General features: G+C 35.2%; 1 protein-coding gene across 9 annotated transcripts in view; it reads right to left on the reverse strand.

Annotated features, from left to right (window-relative positions):
- Positions 1 to 13258, reverse strand: part of PHF20L1 (PHD finger protein 20 like 1) — a 57809-nt gene that overhangs the window by 26544 nt on the left and 18007 nt on the right. For 6 of the 9 annotated variants that reach the window (XM_067290142.1, XM_067290145.1, XM_067290139.1 and 3 more), the window contains 5 exons: positions 12660 to 12788; positions 8078 to 8160; positions 4307 to 4559; positions 2060 to 2257; positions 1652 to 1858 (listed from right to left, as the gene is read on the reverse strand). In XM_067290142.1, the coding sequence (XP_067146243.1) occupies positions 1652 to 1858; positions 2060 to 2257; positions 4307 to 4559; positions 8078 to 8160; positions 12660 to 12788 (870 nt within the window). The remainder of the gene's footprint in view (positions 1 to 1651; positions 1859 to 2059; positions 2258 to 4306; positions 4560 to 8077; positions 8161 to 12659; positions 12789 to 13258) is intronic. The other 3 variants (XM_067290146.1, XM_067290141.1, XM_067290147.1) reach the window with 1 other exon arrangement.

A 13258-nucleotide genomic window follows, 5' to 3' on the forward strand; every position in this document is an offset into this window, starting at 1 on the left:
AGTTCAATCAATAAACTGGTACGATGATATTCATTGACACAGAAGAGGAGGGACTTAGAACCAGACTATTTGAATCCCAAAGCAGTCCCGTGAGGGAAGCAGGCAGCAAAGAAATCACCTATGCATTAACTTATCTAGAAAATATACTCAGAAAAGCCAGAGTCAGTTACATTTGTAGTAAATGAAATGAGTTCTAATAAAAAAGCAACAGATGGTAGTTGCATGTTTCTTTTATGATCTTGTTTTCCAAGTGGGCAGATACAGAGCCTCCAAAAGCACTTCTCTTAGTGGCAGAAGACATGAGATGAAAGGGCTTTTGCAGAAGGAATTTTCTCAGAAATCTATGATTCAGCTATCAGGCAATATACCAAAGGCAAGCCACGACTGTAGCAGTTTCACTTGACAAATTAAGTAATTTTTAAAAAGCTTAAATAGTTCATTAGAAATCCCTGTCATCCTTAATTTCACAAATTAGTTGAAGAGATTAATAGCTTTTTTGTGAGAAAGGATATTTACAATCATATAATTTAATCTACACAATACTGTCCCAAGAGTCCTACCCAGCCTTTTTTGCATCAAGTTAAGCAACTATGCTGCAATTCAATAAAGCAATTAACATACAGAGTCAATGGGAACATGCGTATGCAGATACCCAAGAAGGGGACATATATTTTAAACTTATCGAATACTGTAGCTATATTTTCACTTAATGCAAAGTTGCTACAGTTTTTCTCCTAAACAAGACAAGTTATCTTTTCAGGATGGCATAAAGTTACATACTTAAAGGTCATGGTCCTCTCCCTTATTTTGAATCACATTCATCAGAAGCTTCCCCAGCATTGTACAAACTCGATTTTCCTCCTAATTTATTGAACAGCTTTCTCATTCAAAAAACGGCTAGTGAAAGAATTCTGTCTTGGAAGCCAATTAAAAAACAGTATGATACTCACCTACATAAGAGGCTTATTTAAGAAGGAAAAAAAAGAAAAAGCACATGGACACTTAACATGCACTGAATATCAAGGATCCACTTTTAGGGTCTCTCATTGCTTATATCCAAGTGATTCAGTATCCAATAAACTGGTGAAGTGAGGTGTAGCACACAGTTCCAGTATTGGGCTCTGTACTAACTCTGTGAAGGTGAACCCTTCCATAATCTATACAAATCACAGAGGAATTTTCAAAAGTATTTTCAAGTAATATTTCCTAAAAGGCAAAGGACAAGATTTCCACTGCAAACCAAAGGTCTGCAAAGGAATGCTGACTGACTCTGAAAATTCTGGCAAGTTTTAAAGCTGAAGCCACAAGATACATGAGTTCATCACATATACTAGTATGTTAGTAAACAGCTATATAAAATAATTTACAAGTATTAACATTAAAAAAGTCTTTAGAAAGAAATATTATTTTTTATATGCCGTGCTCTCTCTGTAGGATTAAATCAGATCCACCTTAAAGTCCGTTAGAAAATGTGCCAATGCAATTCAAAGCTGGTGGGAGACAGAATCCAGATGGACCCCAGGAAGAGGGGCAAGCTGGAAGCTCGCAGGAGAGGAAAAAAAAAAGTCTATCCCTTCCTTCTGTGTGATTGAATACACACGTTTTAACCCTATAACTGTAAACTAACTGCTTGAAAACTGAATCTCTTTACCTGACGCTGTTGTAGCTACTCTTCCATCAGTTACTGCTTTGGAAGAAAGATATGTAATCATCTGAATATCCTCCTTTTCTTTATTGGGGTATTCATTACGGAAAGTGGATTCTGTGGATAATGGTGCTGTAACTTCGGAACTACGGCTTAAGTCAAGAGGGAGACATGGTCCACGCTTCTCAAGTGACATATGAGCAACATCAGGTACTACATAAAAGAAAGAATGTAATATTAAAAAAAAGATACATAGGCCCAATAAATAACAGTTTGGGTTGTGGTGTTACATAACATATGAACAGCATAGAGCTATAGCTACAGTTAGTCAAAATATCCCATTAGATGAAAAACATCTAATCTTTACGATTTAATTTCTCTTGGGCTGTTCTTTATTAGATTAAGATACATTACCCTCCAGTTTTGATGGTTGTTGATTCTGAGCCCTGATGGAGAACACTTTTCCATCAGTAACTGAAGAGGGAGAAGAAACTTTTTCTACAGAATCGTCAGGCAACGAGCAAGTGGCTAAACGCTGTGATCTTCTCCTCCGCTGGCTATGTTTGTAGGATCTAGGGGAATTCACTGGCTGTGATGGACCTAAAAAGAGATCTTTCAATGTTCATGAAGCAGAGATATACACCATAATCCTACCGTAGTATTTTAGAGATCTAGGGATGGGGAGTGTTTTAAATAGCTCTCATCTGCAGAACTAGTAATCACAACAGAATTGGTAAATAATTAAAAACTATGACTACCAGAAAAAAGTTATGCTTTGAGACATGATTTTGGTTTTTGCTTATTATATGTTTTTAGTGCATCTACTTTCCCACTGATAAAGTGTATTTACAATAAGCAAAATCATCCAAAAAAAACATGAGAGTAGGAGTAGGGTAATAGGGTTTTGCAGTATCAGATCACAGTTAAATAAATGATCACAATTAAATATCTAAAAAGTCAGGAATACTATTAGCATACAACTTTAAAAATAAATAAGCAAAAGCAGTGGTTTATATCTGATCTCCCCATTTTCTGCTAACCTGATATCAATACCCCAACTATACTTCAAACGTACACTGCCAGCGCACGGCATAGCAAAAAGTCTCAAGAACCTCAAATTTAAAAAAAAGAGGGATTGATATAGGATATTACAGGCCTGATTCATTAAAAAAAGAAAACCACGCACACAGACATCCCTAAACCTCTCCCCTTTCGCACAGTTTCATAAACTCTGCCTTGGAAAAAATATCAACTCATATATTATTACAGAGCAAATCACTCTTTTCTCATACAGACAGTTTTGAGAGTCAAAGATGTGCAGATTCAAAAAGAAAGACAAAGCAAACACGAATTAAATTTCCATTTGAGTTGGTCAAGACTTGAAAGCCACTGCTCAAAAGACAACACTAAAAAGATCTAAGCTATTAAGCTACCAATTTTAAAATTGGTTTGTTTTTAAAATATTGCTAAAGAAAAGTCTAACTTCAGTCAAAAACGCAGACATCCTCAAGGATACTTACTTACCATCGTCGGGGGGGGTGGGGGGGACGTTATTAAAGGATAGTTGACTGGTATTTTGTGGGGACACCTAGAGATACAATCTAAACCACAGTTTCCTGAATAAACAAAGATGACTGAATTTGCTCACCTCCCTTTCCCATTCATTTTAAAGTTATCTGTGAGAAAAGATTAAAAGAAACAGTTATCTCCTAAGGGAAGATATCAATTAAAGGCTAAAGGGGAACATGATGCAGGTAAATTCTTCAGTCCTTATTTTAATCACTACCCTAAAAGTGAGGCAAAAACCTTAGCTTTTGATTTACAGTAACCCCTTTTTTTTTTTTTTTTTTTTAAACTCTAAGCCTCATCACTTAACATTCTTCCGGCAACCAACAGCCTGTTTACAAGGTCTGACTAAAGACTAAAAACTTCATTCTCAACAAAAATTATAAAAATATTTCTACCTACATAGGCTTATATGAAATATTTCAATACCCCCCCAAAACAGCATACTGAAGGATGCAGCATATATTTTTCCCTTTTCTTCTGTCAACCAGTATTTTGGTACTTTGCAAGTCAGTCACACGTGTTAAGAGGCTCAACACCTACGGTACCTTTATGAGTTACAAAAAACAGATCTTGTCATTTCCTCACCACAGATCTTGAACTCGTCTTTTTTTTTTCCCACGTCATATTTGGAGAAAATATTACATAAGGCATGGAATACTGCAGTTAATAGGTACAGCATCTCAGTCTGCTGAAAGCAGGATTTCTCAGAAAGGGAAAGATCCATGACCAAGCAGCATGTCTTTTCTTTTTAATGAATCAGGCCCCTTCAGAGGAGAGGTTTGATTTTTCCTGTATCACTGTTACTATTAATGTGGAGATTTAAACTGTACTAGAACTCAACCATTAAAAGCCAGAAGAGTACTGGAAGAGTAATTCGTACACCTTAGTATGTGACTTGACTTTTTAAAATATTGAGCTATCCCTAATTCTCCACTTTGACTTTTCTTTTCTTTTTTTTTTTTTTTTAAAGCAGACTCATTTTTAAAAGCAGATTCATTTTTAAAAGCAACATTGATTTACAACCAAAAATATTTTTCTTTATATCTTATGACTATAAGTAATTACGGTATTTTTTAAAATGTCTGTGCTCACTAGTTTTATTTATCACAGAAGAAGGAAGCTGAGAGACCAGCGTCAAATCCTCGACTTGTATTAACTCTGGGGAAAGTGGTGATTTAGGGGGCTTTATACACCCAGAAGAATCTCCAGATTCTTGTTTGCATTTCTTGCTGCGAGCCTTTCCTGAAGACAAAGTTGAGGATAACAGTGCAGGTTTCTGAATGCTGGCAGAACTGCTAATATCAGCTTCATTTTTTTTCTGACTTTGTGGTTTAGGTGAAATCTCCTGAATAAATAATAAAAAATTGATACTTTTATTTCAGTTTCTTCACTGTAGTTCTTGTATTCTACTTTGATCTTTTAAAGCAACTTTAGTATTCAAAACACATTTTAAAGCAACAGTTAATATTTTCAGTTCAAATGAAAAATAGATTCAAATGTATCACAGTCAACTCATGTTTTAAAGGGGCACTGTCAATTATTTTCAGTATTCAGAACACCTTCTTTTCTCACTATTTGAAATATCTACAAAAAGCCTGAAAACAAAGCTATTTGCTTATATCCCCATTCAGAAAGCCTACCAAAATCTTTTTTTTTTTTTTTTTTAGTTTGTCTCTTTTATATTCAGGGTGGCAGCACCATCGATGGAGTCAAAGAATAATTTAGAGAACACTGTTAAAAGTTAGAAAACTTTTAGTTTTTAATTAGATGTTTAAGACAAATTTCACTTTCGGAGAAGAAACTGAAAAAGTTGACAATGCTCCTTTAAGGAAAGTCTGAAAACAATTAAAAAACTCCCAAATATTGAACACGCTCTCACACAACCCCTTTCAGTGCTGGGAGTCTGGATTTCACCACATAATGTGCTTGTGTAAACACATGAAGAAATCACAACTTCTAGCACCACAGGGTTAACTAGATTGCTAACCGTGGGGGGAAAATGAGCAGATACAGAGTTAAGACACTTTTTGGAAAAAAAAGAACATATGATGCAACTTCCCAATAACACCAGTTGTCATCCTTTTTCTTAACACACATAATGAAGTATTATTTTTATACAATTCACATGCATTGACAGACATTAGCATTGTATTTTTAGCTAGAAGGAAGTCCTTCCTATTTTACTGGATAAGCTGTGCAGGTGTTGCAACTTGCCCAGTAATGCAAAACTGTAATATCCGAATGCAATTTCTTAGATCTGTCCTCTCTCTTGTCCCAGTTATATCACACAGCACAGTATCATCTAATAAAACCATAATTATCAAAGTAGAAAGGTATTTCTAGAATATGTGCACCACTTTATCCAAACTGAACAGAAATGTCACACCTCTGATGACTCGAGGGTATTATTCAGTTTTTTTGGTATAAGTAACAACTTCATTTTCCACTGGAACATGGAAAGTTCCAGGGGAAACCAACATAAATGCACATCCTATGTACGCAAAAAAGGCACCCTTGAATGCTATATGAATAGCTTATTGGAAGTACCATATAAAGATCCGGTGCAAAATGTCCCATTCAGCAGACATCAGTACTATCTTGAATAACTCCATTATACACATGTATTAAGTGCACTTTATTCATTTAAATAAAATATTCCATGAACTGTAGAGTATACCTATGCTGGTTATAAGAGGTATTACCAGAAATTAATTAGAGCCATAACTTGTAAATAAACAATTTTATTGTTCATCTTCACAGATGTGAAAGACATTACTACAGCATCCATTACTTTCAAATTACAAAGTTATTTAAACAAGATTAAAAAATTAAATTAATATTTTGATAAGGTGCTTAACCTTTTAACAGGACAAATTAACATTAAAAACCTTAAAGACTTAATGCTATTCATCTAAGCAGTCTTGGTCAAAAGGAAATATAGCATGACATACCCTAATACAGTTAAATATACTACTGTATCTGCACCTAATTGTCTGAGGTTTCGGGTTTAAGACAATCGTAAACTAAAAAAAAATATATAAATAAAATATACTTCCATCAGCAAAGTAAGTTTCTGGCTGTTGGGCTGAATACTTCTACCATGTTCTGTATTACATTATTAAAAAAAAAATCTCAAGATATTTTACCCATCTAATTTTATAGCAGTAGCAGACAAAACCTCTAATTAAGGGCTGTCAGCTTTGCTATTGGAAGAATCTTTTGGGAATTCTATAACTTGGCCATTTTAATTTGAATTTGGGCAGGAACTTAGTGAAGAAAAGCTTCAAGCTCATAATTCCCCCCCCAAGTTAATCATTTAAATATTTGGGGGATTTCTGTTTTTAGACAGAAGGGAAGAAAAACGAGAGTTTGGGATTTTAGATGCCTCTTTAAAAGAGCTTAACTAATATTTCCAAAAAATGAGGTTTTTCAGACCATTAGCATGTAAACAGTGACAGAGACATCTGTATTTTTATTTCTAATCAACAAAACAGAAACAGCTGAGTTACTAAGTCTAAGAAATAACAAAAAGGTTTTAATAAATATGCACTGTAGTTTATACTGTTGCATACACAGTCTATGTAAACCACAAAGTCCCATTCATCTTAATGGGATTCTTCAAGGTAAGATTTACATTGTAATGATCCCTCCAGAAACAACATGCTCTCAGCCATTTCACAGTTTTTTGCACATTGAAAATATTACACACAATAGCAAAAAATCATAGCATCTTTAATATGCAAAAATTTGAGAAATGGAATGTCATGTCAATACATTGTAAACCTTTATGCAAAATATCAGTCAATGCATTGACACCGCAGTGGCTCAGTTAGCCGTTACAGTGACAGCATTAAAAACAGAAAATAACGTTCCATTGACAGCACTCGCATCCAATGTGGTATCAATGGAAAAAACACAGCAACGCAATTATATCAGCTCTAAAGAACCAGTACAACCAAAATATTAAAAGAAGTTTGGGGTAGGGACTGCTTATAGAGTGTGCCGGGGCTTAAGAACAGAAGTGCTCTTTTAAGAAGTGCATGAAGCAAGGCTATTTTATTTAAACACTGCTATTAATGAATGAAAATGAATACAAAAAAGCCGTATTAAAACTACGTTAAGGCTCTGATTAAAACCAATGCAAAGCAAAGATGTCCAGCATCAAGACTACTTTTCATCCTTAGCTTGCTTTATTGTGCTTAAGCATTCAGCCCTTTTAATATGCACAATAATGCACAGCTGAGTCAAGCAATGCCTGAACGCAGTGGAATAAGCCAAAGACAAAGTAGCAGCCTTTAGGTCCTGCGAATATGCAGATTTAAAAGTCAGACCCTTAACATTATTTAAAAGTTTCTTTTTTGTATTTATTAAAATACACACCCTAGCAAAATGTATGGCTCATTGAGCAGTTCATAAAACACAAACAGTCTACAACACCAATTCTTACAATATAAAAGAAACTTCTTACAAAAGAAGTTTGACTTGATGTCAAAAAACCCTGTTTCAAACACAAATTAGATTTGTGTAAGGGTCTTCTCCTAGCCAGTCATGGTCATAATTACAGCTATAAAACTGGACCTTGGGAAACTGGTCTCCTAATTTTTGCTGCATGGTGACTTTTTGCTTTTGTTTTTTTGTTAGTTTATTTTCTGATATGAAAGCTCATAACTGAAACTCAAGTTAATTCTGTGGTTTGAGACAATTAAAATCCATACATCTGGCTATGAGGAAATGTAAACATAAGATTGAGTTTCAGTTCCCTGTTACATATGAAGGGGCAAATTTTAGTGTTGTAGGTTCTACACCTCCAGGGCACACTCCAGTGGGAACCTTGCAAAAGAATCAAACTCTACCATTTCATACCTGCTCCAGGACTGGAGCTGTTTCTTTGTTGCCTTCCTTTTTTTCAGCACCATCCGCAACAACAGCTTTGGATGCCAATAAACCTTAGGAGAAAAATTGCAGAGATTTTTATTTAGAAAAAGCTTGTGAGGAGGATTTGTGGAAAACAGAACAAGAGGATGAGAGAAGAAACATGAAGTGTTTGCATTTCCCATATAATTCTTTCTGAAACAGCTCCACACAAAGCTAAATGTGGTAAATTGGAAGAAACAAGTTTTAGGATGTTCCCATGATGGCGAACTGTCATGAGAGGTACTTCTCTGGCACTTCCACTAGCAAGATGGAAAAAATAAATAAATAAATAAATAAATAAAAAATCAAACCAACAGTCATAAAATAATGCCTCACTATTGTGAAGTGCTTGGGCTTTAAAACCAAGCTGATAATCCTTAAACAAATTTTTGAGAAATCCTTTTATTCCTCTCCCCCTTTCTGGGCTTCAACATGTTCCCATAAGGCAAAAGTGCTTAGAATATTGAGGATGGGGGGGGGGAGGGGGGGAAGTCCAGAAAAAAAAAGGTGTGATATTTTGTTAGAGAGCTGTCAAATTTTTCAGCGTTTCACAAGAATTACTAGTCACTTTTTTTCATTTACTTTTTCTGTTAGATTAAGTCATGCTTCAGTTTATTGGGAAGCAGATGTTTTAAAAAACTTTTTCAGAAGACCATCTTCATAACAAGAGGTGCAAAGTACTATGATTTTGCAGCTAAAGAAATAAGTTAACTTCAAAGCAGAAACTTACTTAGCCCAAGGATATTAATATATTATCTGGAAAGATTAATTCTGCATTGGATTTCATAAAAGAAGATGCTCTTGCATGCAAATTAACCTTTGCAACTCTAATTATCTTTCTTAATTCTCTGACTTGATTTATACATGTTCTTTATTTTGACCACTGTCACAAAACATGAAATAATTTTCAAAATTAAGTGAAATATTTTTTTATATATTAGACAATGAGATACAGGTTAGAATGCAGCTTTTGTGGTTCTACAGACAGATTCTAAAAACTATCAGAATTTCAGTAACAAAGATTTCTTAAAAAAAAAAAATCACTTCTGTGCTGTCCTGTATCTAACCTTTGCAGAAAAATGAAATAGATCATTACACTTGGGGCGATACTGCACACATTTGAAGACATGTATGCATAAGGTAGGGCTACTTTTCTGAAGGGCTTTCTTTACATTTTCATGTCTGCAGTAACAAAAACCCCCAATGTAAAAAACAGATTAAGAAAGCACCCATTGCTTGACTCCTGAAACTCTTGATTCTTGAAAATATTCCCAGATGAACGAAAAATACTGTCTGAACAAACATAAATCTGAAGACAATTTTCTATCTGAGAGTGCTTAAACACATCTCAAGTTATAATGACTCATTTATCTACTTTAAGAGTTTTTTTTGTTTTGTTTTTAATATATATACCTAGAAGTTCAGGGTTCAGAAAGTGCAACCACAAAATTGACCTAAATTCTGGCAGACCTGTGAATATACAGCCCTCCTTATTTCCTTCTTCCCATGAGGTATCTTGCTAACCAAACACCACGCCTGTAGAAGACAACCCTACATGCACCAGGACTACCAGTGGACCATCCCTGGTCAGTAACAGTATGTAAGAAACAAAAAGCATGATGCAGCATAGTGAAACAGAACAAGTATTTTGTTCTGTTAGCTCGCTGCATATATTAATTGTTCTTTTAGGTAATACTGTAGTGGGAGATGTGGAAGCAAGCATTTCAACAGAGGCAAAAACTAGTTGGAGAGAGACAGCACTATCTTCTTAACCAAAGGTAACCTTCACCTTCTGGAAACGTAATTTCAGCCAGTGGTAGCAGCAGCAGCAGCAAAAAAACTGAGCAATATTTTGTTACCTGGTGAGCGAAGAACACCAGGTGCAGCTGCTGCCCTTGCAGCAGGCAGGAAGAATGAATGAACATTCAATGAACAAATACTGAACGCTGAATTTAAATTCAAAAAGAGTTCCCTTCAAACAGCCTCCTACAGCCCAATTTGCTCTACTTTTACTTCCCCAATATAGCTATAAGACATTCGGTAAGTGAATGTTTTCTAACAGCTACAATGCTTTATTATTCTCTTGTAGCCATTTTGATGGTTACACCCATCATAAGCATATCCCTAGCCTTCCTTCAAATCAAGAAGTAAAACTCATGCTAGAGACAAAAAAATACAGTATATAACGTTCAAGCATAAGAAATTAGCACATAGCAAGAGGAAGTGTGATCATCAGCAGTTACATTTTCAAAATACTCCATCATTCTGTGTAGCAATAAACAAAAATTACAGTATGATCTGCAAAAGTAGGGTGCTGGTTTGAAAACAGTTCAATATATAAAATAACTGCCAAGTATGACAAATTTTGTCTTGGAATTAAAAGATTAATTCCCTTTCACTGAAAGGTAACATAACACTTCAATTAGTAGAGTAAGTTTTCATGGAGACAAATAGAAACTGTTTTTAGAAAGATAACAACAGCTGCAGCATTACGTTGTCTAATTAATCAGTTTGGTCTATGAGAGTCCGTTTGCGATTATTGTCACAACACTCCTTAGGACAGCAGGATCTTTCCATAAGCACAGAAAAATACCGTTTCTGGAACTACAGGCTTTTCAACTGGTTTTGGTATCTTCTGCTACAACTTATCCTCCTGCTGCTCAGCAGCAATTAGGTTGGGACTTAATGAAGGGAGAGAGCAGTATGAGCAAAGGAGAGTAGAAATGAGACTGAAGTGATCAGTCATCCATTAACCAAACTCAAGACAAAAGAGGAAACCTTCCAGGAAAGGAAATTCTGGAGACTGATTTATTTATTTATTTTTAAATAAAGAGCACTATCTTCACACCATGCTCCATACTGACCCATTTCATTTGTTTACTCCTTTAGTTTGAAAACACCAATTGAAAGAGATTGAAACAGAACCACACTCATAAGAAAACTTACTAAATGTTCTCAGCTGCTGACTTACAAAAGGTCTCAGCAGAAACAAGTCTGCAAAAACTCATCATGCAGTTTAGTAAATAAGGTTCTTTTTGCCTTATAGAAATAACTCTGACTTTTTATATGAATGACCTAACTACTGTATCTACTAGCAAAAATCTCATCTTTAGCACAAAACAGTTTGTCAGACTTCATACTAAGTTTTATTTATTAGAAATATGAGAGGAATGCATTTCTTTCTTGCTTTATGTCCAAGAGACCTCTTAAAGAGGAGCTTCACAACTTTTTTCCTCTAGCTTTTGAAGTGTGCCCTGATACTTTCCCAGTACAGGCACAAACATATTACCTCATCCTAAATACTGATGGGCCAATGCTGGCAACACAATTTGCTTATTAGGAAGGGGTGGAGGAGGGATACAAATTGAAATGATTTCTCCACATTTATCTAAGTAAATTCCTATTAAATTTTGGAATAAAACACGTAAGAGAGAGACAGAGTTACTGGAGAGAGTCCAGCAAAGGGCTAATAAAATGATTAAGGGACTACAGCAGCTCTCATGTAAGGAAAGGCTGAGAGAGCTGGGACTGTTCAGCCTGGAGAAGAGAAGGCTGAGAGGAGATCTTATCAACGTGTACAAGTATCTGAAGGGAGGGTGTCGAGAGGATGGGACCAGACTCTTTTCAGTGGTGCCCACTGATAGGATGAGAGGCAACAGGCACAAACTGAAACACAGACAGTTCCATCTGAACACAAGGAAAAACTTATTCCCTGTGAGGGTGACAGAGCACTGGAAGAGGTTGCCCAGAGAGGTTGTGGAGTCTCCTTCCTTGGAGATATTCAAAAGCCATCTGGACAGGGTCCTGGGCAATGTGCTCTAGCTGACGCTGCTTGAATAGGGGGGTTGGACTAGAACTCCAGAGGTCCCTTCCAACCTCAACCATTCTATGATTCTGGGATTTCAACTTAAAAAAAAAAAAAAAAAAGTATTTTATAGCTCTATATATGTTTTCCTTTAATACCCTTGAGTAATAAACATAAGGAACAGATGCTTTGGATACTGCCAAACCCTTTTAGCTCTTCTTTGTTTCAATTAATATCTAGGCATTATACTTTCAAATGACATACTGCAAACTCCTTTCAGCAACTGTTTTACTTTATGACAAACTGGAATAGAATGTTTGATTTTCCCAAACCAATGACAGTAATAATTTACAGTGGTGATATCTAACTCATGACTCTGTTAAGAACTTGTGCAAACACCAAATTCACCAGATAATGGAGAAATGGAGCAGTTGGAGTTAAAAAAAACAACCCACACATATGCAAGAAATTGATCAGTTCAGAATTGTTATCTTCCTAGAAAACTAAAAATACAAGTCAAGTCAGAGACCCTTCTTTGAATTTACAAACAAATTTGATTTTATTATCACTTCTATATTGCTTTAAAATTCCAAACAAGAGCCTGTAGTTAATATCTGCCTGATGAATGTGCTTTTATTGATCTACTTGAGTACCTTATATGTAAGCATGTGTATTTCAATACATTAAAAAGGAACAAATATCTAAAAAACAACAAAGGAAGTTTACCAGTGATCTTGTTAAGACGAGCTCTCTTTGCCTGAAACGAGTTGCCTAGATTACTTTTCCTCTTGTGGGATAACGTGTTCTCTGCCTGCACAAAGGCCATCTTTGGAACATCCACTACAGGAAAACCTACTGTTAAACAAGAGAGAAATCTAGTAAGTTCACATTTAATAAATATTTAACAAAACCAAAATATTTTACTATATCAGAACTGCTGTTAGAATACAGCAATTACAAAAATGTTTATGGTTATTAAAAAATGAAATGGACACATTCTAAAGATTTACAGCACTATAAATTGAAGCATTAGATGCAAACTACTATAAAATTGCAATTTTTACTCGGTATTATGAGAAATACAGTAACAGACTATTAAAATAAACAAATTTTGATCAACCCAGAAATAGAGTTTCAACTATCCCTGAATATGGAAACATCATCTATATTGGAAAAGCTATCTTAAACAATATCTAGTAGTATCTCACAGTTAACAGAAGATCCAGGTATTGGAACCAGAATGCACAATAATGTCATTCGAAAACCTACGTTTTGCAAAAAGGCAATAGGAGTAACTGCTGACCCAACTAGATTTCACTGAAAAA

The sequence above is a fragment of the Apteryx mantelli genome, chromosome 2 (assembly GCF_036417845.1).
Source record: "Apteryx mantelli isolate bAptMan1 chromosome 2, bAptMan1.hap1, whole genome shotgun sequence".
Classification (NCBI taxonomy): Eukaryota; Metazoa; Chordata; class Aves; order Apterygiformes; family Apterygidae; genus Apteryx; species Apteryx mantelli.